Source organism: Anomaloglossus baeobatrachus, chromosome 9 (assembly GCF_048569485.1).
Source record: "Anomaloglossus baeobatrachus isolate aAnoBae1 chromosome 9, aAnoBae1.hap1, whole genome shotgun sequence".
In the NCBI taxonomy this organism is placed as follows: Eukaryota; Metazoa; Chordata; class Amphibia; order Anura; family Aromobatidae; genus Anomaloglossus; species Anomaloglossus baeobatrachus.
Window position 1 is genome coordinate 82298341 of NC_134361.1, and position 23737 is coordinate 82322077.

General features: G+C 44.6%; 1 protein-coding gene across 1 annotated transcript in view; it reads left to right on the forward strand.

The window, feature by feature from the left end:
• LOC142250494 (uncharacterized) overlaps positions 1 to 23737 on the forward strand; it is an 83407-nt gene that overhangs the window by 41800 nt on the left and 17870 nt on the right. The window contains exons 10-14 of the mRNA XM_075322678.1: positions 2974 to 3087; positions 5856 to 5966; positions 13271 to 13409; positions 15366 to 15424; positions 23259 to 23445. Of these exons, the coding sequence (XP_075178793.1) occupies positions 2974 to 3087; positions 5856 to 5966; positions 13271 to 13409; positions 15366 to 15424; positions 23259 to 23445 (610 nt within the window). The remainder of the gene's footprint in view (positions 1 to 2973; positions 3088 to 5855; positions 5967 to 13270; positions 13410 to 15365; positions 15425 to 23258; positions 23446 to 23737) is intronic.

Here is a 23737-nt window from a genome sequence, read left to right on the forward strand (position 1 = left end):
GGATTAAAGTTGACTCAACCTCTGTCCTGTGTCCTTGTGTGTACCACATTGAGCATGGAGAAAAGAAAGAAGACCAAAGAACTGTCTGAGGACTTGAGAATCCAAATTGTGAGGAAGCATGAGCAATCCCAAGGCTACAAGTCCATCTCCAAAGACCTGAAAGTTCCTGTGTCTACGGTGCGCAGTGTCATCAAGAAGTTTAAAACCTATGGCACTGTTGATAACCTCCCTAGATGTGGAAGGAAAAGAAAAATTGATGAGAGATTTCAACGCAAGATTGTGCGGATGGTGGATAAAGAACCTCGACTAACATCCAAACAAGTTCAAGCTGCCCTGCAGTCCGAGGGTACAACAGTGTCAACCCGTACTATCCGTCGGCGTCTGAATGAAAAGGGACTGTATGGTAGGATACCCAGGAAGACCCCACTTCTTACCCAGAGACATAAAAAGGCCAGGCTGGAGTTTGCCAAAACGTACCTGAGAAAGCCTAAAACATTTTGGAACAATGTTCTCTGGTCAGATGAGACAAAAGTAGAGCTTTTTGGGAAAAGCCATCAACATAGTTTACAGGAAAAAAAAGAGGCATTCAAAGAAAAGAACACGGTCCCTACAGTCAAACATGGCGGAAGTTCCCTGATGTTTTGGGGTTGCTTTGCTGCCTCTGGCACTGGACTGTTTGACCGTGGCATGGCATTATGAAGTCAGAAGACTACCAACAAATTTTGCAGCATAATGTAGGGCCCAGTGTGAGAAAGCTGGGTCTTCCTCAGAGGTCATGGGTCTTCCAGCAGGACAATGACCCAAAACACACTTCAAAAAGCACTAGAAAATGGTTTGATAGAAAGCACTGGAGACTACTAAAGTGGCCAGAAATGAGTCCAGACCTGAATCCCATAGAACACCTGTGGAGAGATCTCAAAATGGCAGTTTGGAGAAGGCACCCTTCAAATCCTGACATGGAGCAGTTTGCCACAGAAGAATGGTCTAAAATTCCAGCAGAGCATTGTAAGAAACTCATTGATGGTTACCGAAAGCGGTTGTTCGCAGTTATTTTGGCTAAAGGTTGTGCAACCAAGTATTAGGGGTACTTTGTACGTTGCGACATCGTGACGCACATCCGGCGCCAGTAACGAAGTTGCAACGTGTAAAGCCTAGATGCACCGATAAACGATCGCAAAAGCATTGTAAATCGGTGATCTGTGTAGTGTTAGTCATTTTCATAATTTCGCTGCAGCGACAGGTACGATGCTGTTCCTCGTTCCTGCGGCAGCACACATCGCTGTGTATGAAGCCGCAGGAGCGAGGAACTTCTCCTTACCTGCCTCCACCGGCTATGTGGAAGGAGGTGGGCGGAATGCTTACATACCGCTCATCTCCACCCCTCCGCTTCTATTGGCCGCCTGCCGTCGATGTGACGCCGCACGACCCGCCCCCTTAGGAAGGAGGCGGGTCGCTGGCCAGAGCGACGTCGCAGGGCAGGTAAGTGCGTGTGAAGCTGCCGTAACGATAATGTTCGCTACGGCAGCTATCATAAGATATCGTATGTTCGACGGGGGCGGGTACTATCGCACTCGGCATCGCTACCATTGGCTAGCGATGTCGCAGTGTGCAAAGTACCCCTTAGGCTAAGGGTGCCAATACTTTTGACTGGCCCATTTATGGAGTTTTGTGTGAAATGATCAATAATTTGATTTTTGTTTCATTCTCTTTTGTGTTTTTTAATTGCAAGCAAAATAATTGAAGATAATAATACCAAAGAATTTGTGATTGCAATAATTTTCAAGAAGAAACTGAGTATTATCTGACAGAGTTGCAGGGGTGCCAATACTTTTGGCCAGCACTGTATGTGGAGAGTGATACAAGTTTTTGCATTTTAGCTGTTTACCAAAACATATTCAAGATACAGTTGTATTATCAATGTGTGCTTAAAGTTCAGACTCTCAGCTTTCATTTGACAGTATTCACATCCTAAATAGAGTAAGGGTTTAGGAAGTCCAGATCTTTAATATGCAGCTGCCGTTTTTTCAGAAGGCCAAAAGTAATTGCACAATTATCTCAAAAGATCTTTAATGGGCTGCTTAGGCTATTCTCTTATTACTTCATCAGCAATTAGTCAGGTAAAAGGTCTGGAGCTGATTCCAGGTACGGCATTTGCATTTGAAAACTAGTGCTGTGAACCCACAATGGAACTCTCAATGGAAGGGAATAGAGACCATCATTTTGCTGAAAATAAAGAAGAAATCCATCAGAGAGATAGCAGAAATGTTAAGCGTGGCCAAATCAACATTTTGGTATATTCTGCAAAAAAAAGAGCATAGTGGTGAGCTTGGGGACTCAAAAAAATGTGAAGTAAAAAGTATTGAGAAGGCTTGGAACAGCTCATGATCCAAAGCACACCAAATGCGCTGCAATACATGTATTCTGTGTGACTGCAGACTTCTGAATCCTCACAGTGTGCATACCACACACTATTAAAAATCTTTGGATTCGGCAAAAGCTGGCACATTTTGGCTAGACTAATGTGGCCTTGCTCAATACAAATGAAATGAGCACAGCTGCGCAAATCAAGTCGGAATGTGGCCGCATACTCGCATAATTGCGGTCACTGCCTGCCCTTGAACCGACAAGTTTGGAAGCCACAGTGCGATTACTGATACAAGTACCACTCATATCAGTGTCTGTCTCCGGTGGTGCTTACAATCTAATTTTCCTATTTTAGACACACACATACAATATTCATATAAAGCTATTTACTCTATCCATTTGTTAATGGAGTTCTGGAACCCAAGATCTTAATATTGTAAGGCAAAATCACTGTAACATATGCTGTAACTGTACATTCATAACAACACGCTACATGCCAAATTCTATAAACTACTAATGTCTGTAAGAATGGTCTTAGATAAGGAAGAGGTGTGTTATCAGTATTATACATAACTCTGAAAAAAATATTTTTAATTGTTTGTTTCCCAGAAATATCCTCTTGATTTCATAACGTTTACCAACTCAGACACTACCGGAGGACCCAAAAGTGATGACGGACCATTTTTTCACTCAATAGGCAGAACTCCAGATCAGTTTATAAATGTGAGTAAGTGAAATGTTACAATAAAGAATGATGGTTATTATGAAGTTATTACGTGATCATTATGCCCAATGTAGTTCCACCCAAACTATCGTAGACCAGGGAATCTACAGCATCTGGAAATATATAGAGAGCAGTAGGTGCAAAATAGTCGGAAGTGCATTTAGGTTTATGGTCATAGTTGTTCTTGGTCAGATTAGGGCAAGAAAGAGAAACTATAGGTTGTTGTATTTCGTTTAGTTCAATAGCATGAAGCAGGTTGGTTTTGGGGTAACAGGATAGAGAAGACAGAAAAAAACTTGATGATGCTATAGTGGAAAAAAGGAGTTGATGAAGTAAGTCCCAAACACAGCAGACGGGGTGACATCAAAACAATGTCCAAAATAGCGCAACTGTTGTGAATTTGCAATGCGGATTCCGCACCCCAAGCAATAAAAAACAAGTAAATGGGTTTTTCAAAGTCTCAGTAATATATTACAGAAAAAATCTGCACAAAAATGAAATGGTGATTTCCAATTCCAGTATTCTTATTATTATGCCTTTTTAACCAGTTCAATAAATGGAGTCGGATGAAATCTGCAGCCATATGCGCAATGAAATACGCAATTAACCAATGCAGATTATGACTGCGGATTCTTTGCAGATTTGTAACAAAATCCTCAGTGAAAAACGTTTGTAACGTGTGAACATAACCTTTAGTTTACACTTTAATGTGTTGGTGAGGAGTGGTAGGGAGGATGGAAGGAAGAATAGCATAAAAGAGACAATTAATCATCAATGTGGATATTGAAATCACTCATTGAAGTTTCAAATTGTCTCTTCAGGGAGGAAGGAGACGAATTTTAGTGCCACCTATTGGAGGTAACAATCCTACAAGTCAAAAGTGACCCTTTAACACTAGAAGTCCCAGAGAGGGGTCATTTAACATTTCTACCTTTGGAATCCATAGAGCTCGAAATTCCTGGGACTTCTTTAATAAGCCTTTTCATATGACTTTGGATTTATGCCAGATCACAACCTCAATTTGCAGACACGGTGTTTCGGGGTGATTGCCCCTCATCAGTGCAAAGTATGAGATCTGATCTGGCTGTAGAGAAGCTATAGTGGGGTCTAAGGAGAAAACCTTTCTCCTTGCGGAGACTGACAAACCTAGATGAACTAGTGTTTGTCTCCTTCCACCCTGAAGAGACAATTTAAATATTTTTCAGAGGCGTATTGCAGCTATAAGACTCCTCACTGGCAGCCATATTTGTTTGTCAGTCTCCACAAGGAGAAAAGTTTTCCCCTTAGACCTCATTGAAGTTTGTAATTTTCATGGGAGAAGAATTGTTGAATTGGGCAAATTGATTAAAGGGAAAAATGACTATACCTGCCAAAACATGGAGGATGTAAAAGGTCTACACCTCCCAGAGAGAGTGGTAGAGTCTACCAACCAAGAATGGGAAATACGTTATTTGATATACAGTATGCATTGACATCATTGTCCTAAGTCTACCCACATATTGCCTATTTCTATGTCTGTCAGTCTACATAATATGAATCACTAGAAGATTTGTTCTGTGCTCTGTTATTCTCAAACGTATCTTTAAGGAAACCTGTCGTGCAAAAATGCTATTTAGTTATATAGAGTCAATCTGCAGGTAAATGGCGTTAAAATGCTGCCTGGAAGTCTTATTGAAAGTTTGACTACCAAGAGGAAATTAACTGATATCCTCCTGGGAACCGCTGGCTTTCAGTCACCTGTCACTATACTGTGAGCATGGCTGTAATCACTCCTCTGCACTTTGATTCACAGCTTGCTCTGCAGTGCATATGTGCAGATCAGGCTCACTCAATCTTTCTACAAGTTAATTTCCTCCTGGTATCTTTGCATTCAGTAAGGTGGCCAGACAGCATATCTGTGTCACAATGTATGCAGACCCTATGGTTCGATCTACTGACATTGTCTTTAAAGATCAGGTGCAATATGCACCCAGAACCTAAAGTAGTTCTGGGTGCATATTGCTAATCCCTGCCTAACCGTCCCTGTATCTAGTAGCCTAGGTAAAGTGATCTTTAGAAAAAGTATTTCTAAAGATCTTTTATCATATGCTAATGAAAACAGGGACTAGTTGCAAGGGCGTTAGTTCCCTTGACTAGTCAGCCCCTTTAGCATGTAAACACGTCCCTGTGGGCTTGCTTACATGCTTATGAATGCGTAGTGTCAGAGGCATTTGTTGCACTCACCTCATCTGCCTCCGCTCGTTTTCATCTCAGTGAGCAAGATCAGAACGTCCCCGGACTTCCGGTCATGCGCTCTACATCCGCGTACACCCGGCTTCATAGTACACATGACTGGAAGTCTGGGAATTCTGATCATGTGCACTGAGCCAAAAATCAGCTGTGGCAGCCAAGAGGTGAGTGCGACCATGCCTCTGACGCTGCGCATTCATTAGCATGTTAGTACACCCACAGAGGCGTGCTAACATGCTAAGGGGGCTAACTAGCCAGGGAAAGTAACGCTATTGTGAATAGTCCCTGCGCTCATTAGCATATGATAAAAGATCTTTAGAAATACTTTTTCTAAAGATCCCTTTATCTATGCTAGTGTATACAGGGACAGTTAGGCAGGGATTAGCACTATGCACCCAGAACTGCTCATGGTTCTGGGTGCATATTGCACCTGACAGGTTCAATTTAAATACTAAACTCTACATTTCATTAATTTACCTTTTTATGTTGTCGTGGAATGTGAAACATTTACATTCTCTTTTTTAACTTTCTTTTTCAGATACTGTTGGATCTTATCAAAATAGACCAGTATAAAATAGCTGTGTTTTTCTTCTCACCTTTTGACTATGAAGATGTGAGAGAACTTCTAAAATGTCTTCCAAACAGTGAGGTAACAGAGAGATCGAAGGATAGCAAGAAAACTACCCAATTAATGCCAAGAAACCCAAGAATAAAATGCAGAGTGCTTCAATCAGGAAACAATGATTTGAGTTGGGCTAACTTCTGAATTGTTTTACATTGAACAAATTGTTTGACCAGCAGTATCCAGAGCACGTTGTAGGGCAGAAGGAGCAGCTAATGCATAATTTATAGTTTTGGAAAAATATTCTATATGTATTTGTCGCGGACGGGTGCCGCCTCTGCGGCGGCAACCGGGGCTGCTCGAGTGGCGCTCGGATCTGGGATCGTGTCCTGGGCTCGAGTGGTGACCGGACCCGGGGCTCGTGCAACCGCCCATCCTCGCATACAGTGGAAAAGGGAGGTATTTACAGGGGAGATTGTCTGTGACGCCACTCATGGGTTGCGGTGATGGGATGGTGGCACCGCCGCGGCCTCTCGGGGCTGGCGTCCGGGACCGATGACGTGGGGACAGCAAGGTGGTATCCCCTCCACGGGTAGGGGGAAGTTTTAGTCCCAGGGCCCAGGTGTGGGTAAGGAGCAGGGCTGGGGCGCCGTCAGCAGGTTGGACCGGATGACACCGGTGTACTCACAATTAGGAAGAATTCACACCAAGTCTGTATTGTAAACCAAGGCCCGATGCCGGTTGCCTCTGGAGGGGTGTGCTGGTCCCGCACACGGGTTGACAGTGTAGGGGCCCTTCCTCCTGCATTTGTGTCTTGTGGTGTATGGATTAACCCCACCTGGAATGAGAGAAATCCACTCCCCTGCAGATTTGGACGCAGAGGGAGCCGTTGCCCGCAGACGCTGACCCATGGGACTTTAATGGGTTCTTGGCGGACACCCTGTCCCCCGCGTTGGGCTGCCGGTCTGCTCTATCTGGGTTTTCTCTTCGGGAACAAGGCCTGGTACCTTGTCCCGCTGGTCAATTAACAAAGGGCTTGAAGCTTGCCTCGTCCTAGGGTCCAGGTACCCCCGCCTGTGCATGGCCTCCGGACCGGATTCCCGTTGTCGGTACCGGCGGGCTACAACCCTGCCCCGGTCCACTTCAGGTCTCCCGCAACCGGATCTCCATCGCCTGTGGCCCTACAAAGCCGTCTGCCACCTAGTCGGTTCTCCCGTGGTCCAAGGGCTCCAACCCTGACCACACTGCAGACTCCTCAATGTTTGACTCTGTCTGCTCAAGACTGCAACTTCCACTCAGCTCCACTCCAAACTCCGACCTCCTCTGAACTAGACTCAACTAAAACTCCACTGAAAGACTACTGGTTCCCTCCCCGTGTCACCTCAAGACCCCTAGGTGGGCATTCCCATCCACCTTGTCCCGCCCACTGGTGTGTCCTGGCTGTCATGGGGGTAGACGGTGACTAGGATTTGTGACCTGTATTCCTATGTATGGGATGTGTGTTGTTAATTCCCAAGGAGGAGGCGATTCCTGTACCCTTGGTGTGGGGTACAGTCATCTGTGACTACCTGGTTTTGCCAGGGCGTCACATATTTATTAAAATCCCTGCTCATTCTATGCTTAGAAGTCTAGTAGGCAGTGCTAGTGAGTGACTGACAGCCTCTCCTCCAGGACTATGCAAACAGAGATAGCTGTCAACCACAAAGTAGGACAATTTCATGTACTTCTAATAATAGAATGTGCAAGGATTTTATTAACAAAAATGCCAACTATAATTAGAGATGAGCGAACCCAAGGTTCGGTGTTCTTACCAAACACAGATTTTACAAAAAAAAAAAAATAGAATTCAGAGTTATGGTGCTTTACGTATGAACACCAGTTGTGCGAGCATCAATGTACTCAGGTATGCTCGATGCTCAGCACTGTGCGAGTCGCTTGCAGTGTTTGAATGGCTCACACTGGGGGTAACAACAGTGTGATCGGATGTAGTGTGCACAAAGAAACAAAAAAAAGTAAAAACCTTGCCTGCTGCATGTAGGCGGCGACCCGAACTGCCCAACTAGTAACTTCCATTGGAGTTCAGGTTAAGTTCAGGTCCCAAACCAAACTTTATAATTCCGGCTGAACCCGATGAACCAAAATTCCACGACTTTGATAATCTCTTTAATGTCACCAATAGGGATGAGCGAATGTATTCGCCACTACTCAGTATCCGACGGATAACAAGCTATTCGCACCATTTGGTATCCAACGGATAAAACTACATCCGCTCCAATACTTTCAGTTTCATTTCTGATTTCCTGGCGCTCGTTTTCCAGCCTGCAGGTCCGGCCTAATCCAAACGAGGTCCAAAGAGAGAGAGAGAGAGACTGCACCCGTACTGTTTCTGCCTTTTCCCCAGTCACCACAGCTTGCCGTTAGGTCCAACGTGACATTATTCTGGTTTCCCATAGACTTACATTGGGCGTCGAATATTTGCGAATAGTCGAATAGCGGTAACGTATTCGCTGGATATTTGGCGAAGCGAATATTAGGGTATTCGATCATCCCTAGTCACCTATCTATACTAATCAACTGGGAAAACGAAATCTCATATTTGAACGTATTCACTCTGGAAAAGGATAAAAAAAAAAATCCATGGCATTAGATATACCATGGAACAATTTAAAGCCAGTCATAAAGAAGGGGTTTAAAGGGAACCTGTCACATCCCAAAACACTATTAAACTGCAGATATAGGCTACACCTGTACCTGTGTCTGCCTTACCATACCTGCCCGTCCCTGCCATACCTGTCCGTACCCACCTTTCCTGTCTGCATCAGCCATCCTGCCTGTGCCTGCCTGCTCTTGTCTCTGTACCTGAGTCCCTCTGCTTTCCTGGGGGTCAGCTGCCACAGTCCCGGTTACTACCCAGGAGTTGTACCTGGCGTCCTCTTTGTGGCAGACGCTTAGCCTCTCCCACTAAAGGGTAAACCTGGGTCCCCCCTGTGATCCAGGGAGTCCACCCTCGCTAACCCTAAGGGTGAGAATGCAGTTTGCATTTCCACCAGTGTTTTAGGTGCTTTTTAGGTCCGTTTTGAGAAGCACCTTTTTCATGCCAAAAGGCATGCGTTTTGATTTTAAAGCAAAGTCAATGGAAAATGGTGATTTTCAGACCGCACTTTGCATTTCTAAACGCTGCGTTTAATTTGCATATTTTGTGGCAAAAACCATGCGTTCAAAGAAGGAGCATGTCAATTGTTTTTGCCATTTTGGCTGTGTTTTGCTCACATTGAAGTAAATGAGAAATGGCAACAAAAACCAAGAATCCTTCAAATTCCAGCGTTTTACCTGCTTTTTATGTGCAGAAAACATGCGTTTTGGACTACCAAAACGCATGCTTTTTGGACATTATAATAATGATTTCATATGTCCCTTTACACACACACAGTCCGACAATAAAATGTAAGAAAATTACTAATTTATTGCCATTTTTCCAATAAATAGTATATTACCGCTATAATTTTATTAAATATTTCAATTTCTTTAAAGGGGTTATCCGGCTTAATTTGCTTTTTTTTTATTATTTCCCTATTGGGCTACATTGGGGCAGGTAAGTAGATAGAGACACTTACCTGCCCTGCTGTCAGCCCCTCTCCCCCGGCTCAGAGCGGTCATGTGACCGCTCCTGCCGCGATTTTGCTGTTTCCGGTCATTTCATGTCAACATGGGCAGGACCATGTTGACATGCAAATGTGGAAACAGCATGTCGCCTCCCTGCTGGGCGGGTACAGTGTGATGAGCCCCGCCCCCTTCCCTGCACCCTTCCACACATTCCCCCGCACCTCCCCCTGCACTGCTGTGGGGGTCCGTGACCTGGGGGCGGGGCCTGGCGGCGGCTGCCGTGGTGTCAGCTCCAGCACCGGCCCCCCTGCTCAGGATCACACATTCAAATATACCGGCATCACAGATCACCGATGCCGGTACATTTGAAAGTGCTGATGAGAAGCAGCGCAGCGCTGCTTCTCATCTTGCACGCTGTCTGAGCTCTCTTCAGCACAGCGGTGACGTCACCACTGTGCTGATATGTCTAGAGCACAGACAGCGCGCGAATGTGCAGGAGTGGCAGGGACCGAGGACGGGTGAGTATGTATTCCCTATGGGGTGGTGTGTGTGTGTGTATGTGTGTGTGTGTTGCACAGCCCAATGTGTGTGTGTATGCGTGTGTATGTATGTGTGTGTATGCGGTGCACAGCCCGATGTGTGTGTGTGTGTATGTGTGTGTATGCGGTGCACAGCCCGATGTGTGTGTGTGTGTGTGTGTATGTATGTTTGTGTATGCGGTGCACAGCCCGATGTGTGTGCATGCGGTGCAGAGCCTGATGTGGTATGGGGTGCAGAGCCCGATGTGGTGTGGGGTGCAGAGCCTGATGTTGGGCTGTTATTTGCAATGCTGTAATGTAGTGCCCTGCCCTGTAGTGCCCTGCCCTGTAGTGCGCTGCCCTGTAGTGCCCTGCCCTGTAGTGCCCTGCCCTGTAGTGCGCTGCCCTGTAGTGCGCTGCCCTGTAGTGTGCTGCCCTGCAGTGTACTGCCGTGCAGTGTGCTGCCGTGTAGTGTCCTGCCCCGTAGTGTCCTATAGTGTCCTGTAGTGCGCTGCCCTGTAGTGCGCTGCCCTGTAGTGTCCTGCCCTGTAGTGCCCTGTAGTGTCCTGCCCTGTAGTGTCCTGCCCTGTAGTGTCCTGTAGTGATCTGCCGTGTAGTGTGCTGCCCTGTAGTGTCCTGTAGTGCGCTGCCCTGCAGTGTCCTGCCCTGTAGTGTCCTGTAATGTGCTGCCCTGTAGTGTCCTGCCCTGTAGTGCCCAGTAGTGTCCTGCCCTGTAGTGTCCTGTAGTGTCCTGCCCTGTAGTGTCCTGTAGTGATCTGCTGTGTAGTGTGCTGCCCTGTAGTGTCCTGTAGTGCGCTGCCCTGCAGTGTCCTGCCCTGTAGTGTCCTGTAATGTGCTGCCCTGTAGTGTCCTGTCCTGTAGTGTCCTGTAATGTGCTGCCCTGTAGTGTCCTGTCCTGTAGTGTCCTGTAATGTGCTGCCCTGTAGTGTCTTGTCCTGTAGTGTCCTGTAGTGCGCTGCCCTGCAGTGTCCTGCCCTGTAGTGTCCTGTAATGTGCTGCCCTGTAGTGCCCTGCCCTGTAGTGTCCTGTAGTGTCCTGTCCTGTAGTGTCCTGTAATGTGCTGCCCTGTAGTGTCCTGTAGTGTCCTGTCCTGTAGTGTCCTGTAATGTGCTGCCCTGTAGTGTCCTGTCCTGTAGTGTCCTGTAATGTGCTGCCCTGTAGTGTCCTGTCCTATAGTGTCCTGTAATGTGCTGCCCTGTAGTGTCCTGTCCTGTAGTGTCCGCAGTGTCCTGCCCTGTAGTGTCCTGTAATGTGCTGCCCTGTAGTGTCCTGTCCTGTAGTGTCCTGTAATGTGCTGCCCTGTAGTGTCCTGTCCTGTAGTGTCCTGTAATGTGCTGCCCTGTAGTGTCCTGTCCTGTAGTGTCCTGTAGTGCGCTGCCCTGCAGTGTCCTGCCCTGTAGTGTCCTGTAATGTGCTGCCCTGTAGTGTCCTGTCCTGTAGTGTCCTGTAATGTGCTGCCCTGTAGTGTCCTGTCCTGTAGTGTCCTGTAATGTGCTGCCCTGTAGTGTCCTGTCCTGTAGTGTCCTGTAATGTCCTGCCCTGTAGTGTCCTGTAATGTGCTGCCCTGTAGTGTCCTGTCCTGTAGTGTCCTGTAATGTGCTGCCCTGTAGTGTCCTGTCCTGTAGTGTCCTGTAATGTGCTGCCCTGCAGTGTCCTGCCCTGTAGTGATCTGCCGTGTAGTGTCCTGCCGTGTAGTGTCCTGCCGTGTAGTGATGAGAGGTCAGTGCTGGGGCAGAATATACTGACAGGGAATGTGTGTGCAGGGGGCAGGCAGAGGGTGCGGCTGGACACTGGGGTGGGGCTGGACAGTGAGGCCGGGCGGTGCCAGCTGTGACTGGGAGGTTTTGCACAGGAAGTGGTCATGTTTGCTGGAGCTGAATGTAAACAAGAAGCTGCACAGAATAAAGGTATAATTCAAGAGGAACAAAAGTTAGAAAACAAAAAATAACAATGTAGGGGTGATTAATATGACAATACAGCACAGATTAGCTTAAACTCAAACATTTTTGTTATGTCGGACAACCCCTTTAATTATTTCTAAAAATCTATATGTGTTCCTTTTTTCATTTTGTTTGACTATTTAATCTTTATTTAGCAGTGTCTTGATGTTCAAAACGCATCTGTCAAAACGCAGGTGAAAAAACATGCAAAAAGCGCTGAAAACGCATCTAAAACGCGGTAAATACGCATGCGTTTTCAGCGCTAAAGTTCTGAAAAAGGCAACTTTGGTCAAATCAATTAAGCCCAAAACGTGCGTTTAGAAATGCAAGTAGGAGAACGCAAAGTGCGGTCGCAGCCTAACACTCAACATCACCGGCAGTGAGCGTTAAATGATCTCTGATGGAAACCAGCTAACACATCAATGATGTAAAAACCCACCTGCAATTACATTGATGTAGATGACATAAGATAAATCCCTCCAACAATGCTATATAAAGGACCACGCAGTGCACAGAGGCATACAGCATACTCTTCACATAAATTTCTAGATATCTGTGGTGGATACATTTGAGCTGAGTACAGTTTAGCATAGATGTGTTGGAACTCTGTGACATTTTACACATTCATCAGTCAGATGGCTTCCAGCACAGTTCTGAGAAATTAATTCAGAGAAGTGGAATTAGTAGGAAGCACATAAAAGAGTGAGGGTTCTGCAGCATTAAGGAGAAGCTAGGTGCTGCTGGGAAATAATGTTTTAGTACTGTAAGAATAGGACTTCCCATTCACCTCTCTGAAACTAATGTACAGAGGGGTAGATAAAAGATGAAAGAAGACACAAAGATACATGAAAAAAATCTTTATATTGAGCTTAGTCTGTATATGAACAATAAGTATGCATCGAATGTGCTTTGTGAAAAATAATGGGATTATAGAATAACACTTTAAGGTTTGCCAAAAATGTGAGTGTTCTATGAAAATTAGCAGGTCAGTCAGTTGTAATAAGTTCCATATAAAAAAAACCCAAAATATTTCATACTAAAGGGCTATACTTGTAATCATTGTTATGACAGATATTTCCAAGGATTGAAAAAAAAAAATGTTTTGTCTCAGAAACAACAGCAGTCTTGTCCGGAACTCAAAACTCCGTGAAAGTGAGCCCGAGAATGAGAGTGGTGCAGTTCCTTAATTGTTACCCATTATGTGAATATAAAAAAATGGTGGAAACAATTATTCTTGTTATGACAGATATTCTAACATGTATACAATGTATTCACCCCGAAACACACTTTTAATTTAATAAAAATACAGGAGGAGCAGAGCAGTGAGCCGTCCACTACTGAAGACGAATCCAGTGGAGACTCCAGTAATAGCGGAATGGACTCTGATAACCCCAAGATTGCGTTTAGCTCTTTTTATGGAGGAAATGATGATGAGCAATCCAGTGAGGGTTTGTATCTAATCGCGAAGTTCCTAACTATGATAATAAACATAACACTTCCCGCTAATTCTTATATTTCACTATAGAACACCTCAATATTTTTATAATGCTATTTTCTTTTTGTATCTTAGCAAATCAATAGCAATCATTTTTGTAGGGTAAGCATTGATTTCTAATTATAACTTAAAAAAAATTGGGGGAAATGAAAAGAGATATTCTGGGCACAAATCGAAAATACAGCAACAGCCTTGAGAGGTTTTGGGGATTCATAAATGATTTCTGGCAGTCCACTATATTTTCAGATCCCAGGTTGTGATGACCTGCTTCATTCAGATGCTGCATTGTGGCCTTTTTATGGTAATTAAAAACCTTCTGACCTGTCACAACACACTTGTGGTTCTCCTAAGACGTAAACCAAATAAGGCCTCCTTCACACGTCCGTGTCTCCGGTACGTGTTTGGTCCGTTTTCTTACGTGCCGGAGACACGGGCACATGTAGACCCATTAAAATCAATGGGTCTGCGCACATGTGCGTGGTTTGCCATGGACCGTGTGTCCGTGTGGAGCATGCGTGTGCCCGTGTACTCCACACGTAGACATGTCCATTTTTCTCCGGCATCACGGGTGTCACATGAACCCCACGGATGTGATCCGTGTGACACGCACCGGAGAAAACACATCTGTCTGTGAAATAAAAAGACTTTTTATACTCACCTTCTCCAGCACCACTGTCTCTGCTGCTGCTGTCACTTGCTTCCGACCCCCGCTCATTATGCTCATTGCATATTCACTCCACTGCGAGCCGGAAGCAGCAGCAGCGGGGAGTCGGCAGGACCGGAGACCGAAGATCAGCACCACAGACAGCAACGCCAGGGACAGGTGAGCAGAAAGTTCCTGTTATCCATGTGTTATCACGGATAACACATAGAGAACACATAAGTGCCATAAACAAAGCACACGGAGGACAATACACACCCTTGACACATCCGTGAAAAATGTGTGTGATTTTCACGGATGTGTGAAAGAGGCCCAAGTTAGACTTTGAGACTGCAGTAAAAGCTTCTGCTCCAGGCAATAGCTACATCTACAGTTTTGCTAGCTGTAGCAACAGTTATTAAAGGGGAAGGTTTTTGCTAACTCATCTGACAGCAACATAATGTAGGCAAAGTGATTCTGAATCTAACGGTGCATCACACAGATTACTGGGTGCAGCCGTTCTGAAACAATCAAAGAATTTAGATTCAGGAATACAGCAGAGTTGAGAAAGCTGTCCCTCTAACACCAGGGTTACATGCATGTGAGTTTCTAGTCCTGCAATGTTATTCACAGGGTACTATAAACCCTTTAGTTTATGTACATAATTGCACACACAGTGATAAGAGAAGAACAATTGCTTTTTGTTTTTTAACTCTTAAGGTACCTTCACACATAACGACTTTCCTGCGATCCCGAAAACGATGCGACCTGATAGGGATCGCAGGTAAGTCGCTGGGAGGTCGCAGGTGAGATGTCACACAGTGAGATCTTACCAGCGATGCAGGAACAATACAGATCGCAGTAGCGACCTGTATAACGATCTCAGCAGTCACTGTGACCCTGTCACACAGTGTCAAACACAGCAATGTGTCCTGCCCAGCAGGACATCATCGCCTTTGAAGAAAATGGCCTGGACCATTCTGCAACGACTAGAGATCTCACAGCAGGGGCCTGATCGCTGGTAGGTGTCACACATAACGAGATCGCTAACGGGATCGCTACTGCGTCACCAAACGGTGACTCAGCTGCGATCTCGCTAGCGATCTCGTTATGTGTGACGGTACCTTTACAGCATGCTGTCTTCAGCTTACATAGCAAAAACCTGCTGACAGATTCCCTTTAAAAAATGTAAAATAAACACATAGATGTTAAAAAACAACCAATCATAAATTATGCGAATAACCTAACTCAATTTCTACCCCTTTACAGATGCAGATACAAAATCTTTATCCAGCAACCTTCTGGACAGAACAGAGCAAGTAAACAAGGTACTAAGTTAGGTTTTGATTATAATATGAAAGGACAGCAGAGCACAAAATAGGGAAATAGGGTGTTAAGTGTAGACTTGTGTGTCATAGTGTGTTTTAGTGTGTAAATGTGTGTCAGTGTGTAAATTTGTGTATCACAGTATGTACGTGTGTGTGTCAAAATGTGCAGATGCATGTGTGTATCAATGTATACATATATGTACAGTATATCACAAAAGTGTATGTATTTTATATACGGTTCAGATGCACTACACGTGTGTGTGTGTGTGTGTGTGTGTGTGTGTGTGTGTATATATATATATATATATATATATATGTATAATATATAAAGCTGAATATGTGTATGTATGTATGTATGTGTGTGTGTGTGTGTGTGTGTGTGTGTGTGTGTGTGTGTATGTCCGGGATTGGCATCTGCACCGTCGCAGCTACAGCCACAAAATTTTGCACACTCACACGTCTGGACCCCGAGAGCGTCATAGGCTATGTTGTGAGGCAAAATTTTAACCCGCGTGTTCCAATTTACCAATCAATTTTGCCCCTATCTACATAATGGGGGAAAAGTGAAACGAAAAGTGTATCCGCACCGTCGCATTTACAATTACAAACTTTTGCAAAGACACCTCATGTGACCCAGGGAACGTCGTAGACTATGTTTTGACAGGAAAATTTAACCCCGCACTTTACAGTTACTCTCCTTCATTAAGAGACAGGGAAAGAGAGAGACAGACGTGAAAGAGACAGACAGAGACAGACAGTGAAAGAGACAGACAGAGACAGATGGTGAAAAAGACAGACAGAGACAGATGGGGAAAGAGACAGACAGAGACAGACCTGGAAAGAGACAGATGGGGAAAAAGACAGACAGACATGCAGACAGGGACAGAGACAAGCAGACAGGGAAGGAGGAGACAGCCAGAGAGATAGACAAAGATATATGGGGAATGACACAGACCTTGATAGAGGCAGACGTTTGAAAGAGACAGAGAAATAGAGACAGACAAAGACAGGCAGACAGGGAAAGAGACAGACAGGAAAAGACACAGACAAAGAGACGGGGAGACAGACGGGGAAAGAGACAGACCTGGGAAAGAGACAGATGGGGAAAGAAACTGAGAGATAGAGACAGACAAAGAAAGAGACAGAGACAGGCAGACGAGGAAAGAGGCAGACCTGGAAAGAGACAGACCTGGAAAGAGACAGACGGGGCAAGAGACAGACGGGGAAAGAGATAGATCTGGAAAGAGACAGACGGAGCACATTACTTGGTCAATTTAGTTAAATCTGTGTGGAATATCTGTGGTGTTGAAATATATGTTGTGAAATGCTTCTATTAGCTTAGTTTTTGCCTTTTAATAATTACATTTCTATCTATTTGTTTTGTGGTTTTTGTGTGCAGAATACAGTTTTGTTAATACATTCTATTTTAACAGCAGTTATTAACCCGGGTGAAGCCGGGTAGTACAGCTAGTATATATATATATATATATATATATATATATATATATATATACTGTATATATATATATGTATGTATATATATATATATACATATATATGTATATATACATATGTAAGTATTTTAAAAAACTGAGTACATACCTATTTTTGTAAATATTTTATATCTTTTCATGGGACAACACTGAAGATATGGCACTTTGATACAATGTAAAGTAGTCAGCTTGTATAACAGTGTAAATTTGGTGTCCTCTAAATAGCTCAGCTCACAGCCATTAATGTCAATATCGCTGGCAAGAAAAGTGAGTACACTTCTAAGTGAAAATGGCCAAATTGGACATAATTAGTCATTTTCGCTCCCTGGTGTCATGTGACTCATTAGTGTTATAAGGTCTCCAGGTTTAAATGGAGAACAGGTGTGTTAGATTTGGTGTTATCGCTCACACACTCTCTCATATTGATCACTGGCAGTTCAACATGGCTCCTCATGGCAAAGAAATCTCTGAGGATCTGAAAAAAGAATTGTTGCTCTACATAAGAATGCTCTAGGCTATAAGAAGATTTTCAGCACCTGAGCTGTAGTATGGTGGCCAAGACCATACAGCGGTTTAGCTAGACAGATTCTACTCAGAACAGGCTTCGTCATGGTTGACCAGAGAAGTTGAGTGCATGAGCTCAGCGTAATATCCAAAGGTTGTCTTTTCAAAATAGAAATATGAGTGCTGCCAGGGCACAATCTGGCCATTTTCCCTAAGGGGTGTGCTCACTTTTATTGCCAGCAGTTTAGACATTAATGTCTGTGTGTTGAGTTATGTAGAAGACGTCTTCAGTGTTGTTCCAAAAAAAGATAATCGCATCCACTTTGCTGGAACTGCAATACGTTGCATTTTGTGCACAGTGAAAATGCACACAGTTAAAACTCATTGAGAGAACTTAACCTTACTGTTTCATGCAAGTTTAAAGTCCACAAAAGTAACTTAAAATCTGTTGCACATAACCTTATGGCAGTAATTGCCCGATGTACTGTTCTGAATCTCCAACCTTTCTTCAAATATTTTTTTTTTTAAACATGAATTTTATTGAGTCAACATATCAACAAAATTTACGATCAATTATACATGATATATTACAGCTGCAATACAACTAGATGTGAAAAGGTACGGGCGCCGGAGCCGCAGTCAGATGGGGCTCATGGAACACAGACACAAAAAATGCAGAAATAACAGTTTAATAACGTCCAGGGATTAACAGACAGATAACAGACATCAAGCAGATGTACAGAAAATAACGGACGAATATAACCCGAACAGCATGGGCAGATGGCGGCGTAACCGAGACCTGAGACAGACGGTAAAGTAACAGAAGTCCTCACAAGCATTGCAGGAATACAGACGACTATGAACAGATGACAGGATGACTGGAGACCGCAGACAGACAGATGACAGGATGACTGGAGACCGCTGGCAGACAGGTAACATGATGACTGGAGACCGCTGACAGACAGGTGACAGGATGACTGGAGACCGGTAACATGATGACTGGAGACTGCTGACAGACAGGTGACAGGATGACTGGAGACCGGTAACATGATGACTGGAGACTGCTGACAGACAGGTAACATGATGACTGGAGACTGCTGACAGACAGGTAACATGATGACTGGAGACTGCTGACAGACAGGTGACAGGATGACTGGAGACCGGTAACATGATGACTGGAGACTGCTGGCAGACAGGTGACAGGATGACTGGAGACCGCTGGCAGACAGGTAACATGATGACTGGAGAGTGCTGACAGACAGGTGACAGGATGACTGGAGACCAGTAACATGATGACTGGAGACTGCTGACAGACAGGTGACAGGATGACTGGAGACCGCTGGCAGACAGGTAACATGATGACTGGAGACTGCTGACAGACAGGTGACAGGATGACTGGAGACCGCTGGCAGACAGGTAACATGATGACTGGAGACTGCTGACAGACAGGTGACAGGATGACTGGAGACCGCTGAGAGACAGGTGACATGATGACTGGAGACTGCTGACAGACAGGTGACAGGATGACTGGAGACCGCTGACAGACAGGTAGCAGGATGACTGGAGACCACTGGTAGAGATGTGACAGGAGGACTGGACACCGCTGGTGCAAAGGTAACACAATGAGTAGAGATTGCAGGCAGACAGGTAGCAGAAATTACTAAGAGCAAAGCATTGGACTCTTCTGAAATGGCTTCTATGAGCCCTGAATTACATACTATAGGGTGCTTTACACGCTGCGACATCGCTAGCGATCTCATTAGCAATGTGACACGCCAGATCGCAGATGCGATCTGCAGAGATCGCACATGTGACCGGCGTTACACAAATGACCTACGTGCGATCTCGGCAGATCTCATCTGCGATCTGGCATGTCACATCGCTAATGAGATCGCTAGCGATGTCGGAGCGTGTAAAGCACCCTTATGTGTATGGAGCTGAAACCTGCAGTCTAGAGAAGGCACCCTCAACCTGAGACAAAAGGAGCAGTATGCTCATGAGAAGTTGGACAAAATACCTGTGGACAGGTGCACAAGTCTCATTAAGGACGGAGTCACACTTGCGAGGGGCTCGCTCGTAACTTGCTTGAGTCGTGCATCGTGTCACCCAGCACGACCTGACGCTCTCCGGACAGGAGTGGGTCAGCTGCATAAAAATGCATGCAGCTGACCCGCTCCTGTCCGGGGAGCGTCAGGCTGTGTCGGGTGATGCGATGCGAGACTCGAGCAAGTTACGCGCAAGCCCCTCGCAAGTTTGACTCTGGCCTAAAGGCTGCTTTTCATGCAACGACATCGCTAACGAGATATCGTTGGGGTCACGGAATTCGTGACGAACATCTGGCCTCATTGATTGTTGACACGTCATTCATTTTCAAAATATCGTTGCTTGTGCTGGACGCAGGTTGTTTGTCGTTCCTGAGGCAGCACACAACATCGCTACGTGTGACACCCCGGGAACGACAAACAACACCATACCTGCGTCCTCTGGCAACGAGGTGGGAGTGACGTTCAGGCAGCCACTCTCCGCCCTTCCGCTTCTATTGGTGGCCTGCTTATTGACGTCGCTGTGATGCCGCACAAACTGCCCCCTTAAAAAAGAGGTATTTCGCCGCCCACAGCGACGTCACTAGGAAGGTAAGTCTGTTTGACGCGTCCTAGCGTCATGGACAGCGATTTGCCCAAGACGCACAAATGACGGGGACGGGTACGATCGCTAGCGACATCACTAGCGATGTCGTAGCGTGTAAAGCGGCCTTAACAGTTACAGAAATTGTTTGCAGTGATTGCCTCAAAAGGTTGTGCAACAAAATATTGCCTTCAGGTGCCATCACTTTTGTTCAGGCCATTTTAATTGTTTTGTTTTTATTACAAAAATTTCTTTTGAAGCACAGGTCAAAAGCAAAGTCTGATTCTCATTAGTTGATTTTCAGTTAATTTAAACTGAAATTTACTTTTGTCAGTTTTAAGTTATTTTAGTAACTACTGTGGGTTTTTCTAAAGGCTGATTTACACCAGACAATCTATCGTGCGATAGATCGTCGGGGTCACGGTTTTTGTGACGCACATCCGGCATCGCTGGCGATGCCGGCCTGTGTGACACCTCTTAGCGACGCAGTATCGCTCACAAATCGTGAGTCGTGTACTGCTCGTTAGGTTTCATAATATCGTTTAATTTAATTGTTCATCGTTCCCGGGGTAGCACACGCCGCTCCATGTGACACCCCGGGAACGATGAACATAGCTTATCTGCGACCCGCGGCTCTCGCCGGCTATGTGGAAGGAAGGAGGTGGGCGGGATGTTTACGTCCCGCTCATCTCCGCCCCTCCGCTTCTATTGGCCGGCGGGCGTGTGACGTCGCTGTGACGCCGAACGTCCCTCCCACTCCAGGAAGTGGACGTTCGCCACCCACAGCGAGGTCGGATGGGAGGTAAGTACGTGTGACGGGGGGTTACCGACTTTGTGCGCCACGGGCAGCAATTTGCCCATGACGCAAAAAGGACGGGGGCGGGTACGATCGATTGTGAAATTGCACAATCATCCGTACCGTGTAAAGCAGCCTTTACTTTACCAGAATGGAACCACCAGTTTTCTCCACTTGTGTTAGTGTTTGGGTTTGTTTTTTCTGTTCGTGTGTAATCAGTATTCAGGTATTACATTGGACCTCATATTACGCCATTTACACATGAGTATTTGATGAGATTATTTTTACCTCAGTATTTGTAGCCAAAACCAGGAATGTAACAATCCGAGGAAAAGTATAATAGAAACATGGGCATCACGTCTGTATTTATTACCCACTCCTGGTTTTGGCCACAAATCTTGAGCTAAAAAACTCACCAAATACTCAACGTGTCCATGTGGTCTTACAAATCATGTGTATGATTTTTTTCCTTTCTCTTTGCTTGTGAAATTAAAGGGAATCTTTGTCACCATATTTGTCCCTTATAAACTGCGCCACATTATGAATCTCCTACATGCAGGCAGCCGTGTTCTAAACAATAAAACACAGTGAATTTCTAGTAAATCACAATAAAAATTATCTATAATGGCCTAGTATAGTTATTCCATGTATGTCTACTGTGTTGACCCAGCTTACTGTATGTTGTTGCTAACAATGTTAGGAGGTCACATGAATATAGCCTTGTGTAGGTCTATTCAGTTTGCCCATGGATGCATTAAAGCGCACCAATCACCAGGATTTTCCTATATAAACTATAGCCAGTCCTATACTGGTGCTATCATGCAGATTCTATACATACCTTTAGTTTTTGAAAAACAGGCAAGTAAAGATACAGAAATATACAGCTTTTTGATTGGCAGCAGCTGCCGAATAGCTAATATGTGGGTCGGATTTTGCTATCTATTCCTGCCCCTGTCTTTTTGTCTGGCCTCTGTAGATGCTAGACTGTATGGGCTCCTTCCGAGTATGAATCATTCACAATCACAAGCCCAGTATAACATCTACAGAGGCCAGGCAGCAGACAGGGGCGGGAATAGTTAGCAAAACCCGACCAACATATTAGCTATTTGGCAGCTGCTGCCAATCAAAAAGATGTAAGTTTCTGTAACTTTACTTGCCTGTATTTCAAAAACTATACAGTGGAACCTCAGATTATGAGTAACCCAGTGTGCAAGCATTTTGCTATATGAGCAAAGCTTGCTGTAAATTTGTAACGCTTTGCGAGCAATGCTTTGCTGTACGAGCAAATACTCACCGCACATGCTTCCGGTTCCGTACTTTCACTGCGCTCCAACCCGCTCTGGCTGCTTCTTGTGGTCCGCAAGCATGTGGATCCGGCAACAATCGCAGCCCATGCAGGGGCTGCTGCCGTCTGTGCCTCATGTCGGCCGGCGCTGGCCAATCAGATGCAGGCGGCTCATGCCTATGATGTCAGCGCGCTGGCCAATCAGAGGCAAGCGGCTCATGTGTATGACATTAGCTGTGCTGAAGCACTGACAGCGGCAGCCCCTGGATCGGCGCGATCGATACCGGGTCCACATGCCTGCGGACTGCAAGAACCAGGGAAGAGGCCGGCAAGGAAACGGAGGACAGGTGAGAATAGTGTGTGTGTGTGTGTGTGTGTGTGTGTGTGTGTAATGGCATAATAGGGGACCAGGATGGGACATTGCTACAATTTGTGGAACGAATTGTCTGAGTTCCAATAATTTCCTATGGGAAAATGTGCTTTGCTATAGGAGTAAATTGGTTTACGAGCACAATCGCAGAGCGAATTAATCTCGTAAACCAAGGTTCCACTGTACATGCAATCTGACAATTAAAGGTATGTGTAGAATCAGCACGATAGCACCAGTATAGCACTGGCTTTAGTTTATATAGGAAATTCCTGGTGATTTGTGCACTTTAAATATGACTTATCCATCTTATACCTTCTTTAATGCAGACAGAATTAGATGCACTGACATAAGAAAGGTATACAAGCACAAGATATGTATCTACTTCTATAAGACATTTATGCCATAGATGTCCCATGTGAGAATACCACTTGAAATTATTTAAATGTTCCACCAAAGAAAAAGACAAACCTTGTATTTATAAATGCATTTTTCATTCCAATTTTTCCTGTTTTAAGTGATGGTTTTTGCAGTGTTGCTTGTTTTGCAGTATCTGATGCATGTAATGTTATGGTCTTAGTGCTAATATGGCAAAAGTAGTAAAATTAAACCTATATCTAAGCATAAGGCCTTGGCCTTATGCTAAGAAATAGTGTGAGAAATAGTGTGATTGACCTTCCTAAATATTCAAAAATAACTATTGCTTTCCAGACCACCTTATTTGTACAATGGTTAAATGATAAGATCTCCTATTGTTTTGATAGAAGTTTCCCAAAAATGTACCGTCTCCCAACAATTTGGACTCTACCAACTTGAATCCACAAAAGCTGAGTCAGAAATATTTAGACATGGTCGACCAGAACATTGCACAAACTATAGAACAACAGAAAGAGAAACTACAGGAGACCGTCCTTGTTGTTATCTATCAATTAATCGATGAAGTGTTAGCAGGTAAAGCATTTTGTATACAAATTCCAGAGCGATATTTTACAATGCCTTGCGAAAGTATTCATTCTCTTTGGCTTTTTACCTATTTTGTTACCTTACAACCTGTGTTTAAATATTTTTGTAATCCGATTTGTGTCTGATGCATCAGCACTAAATAGTCTAAATTGTGGAAGTGAAGTGAGAAAAATATAAGTTATATAAATTAATTGTATGGGATAAAATAAAGAAAAATTGACATGTGCATATGTATTCACCCCTTTTGCTATGAAGCTCATACAAATTTCTGGTGCAAGCT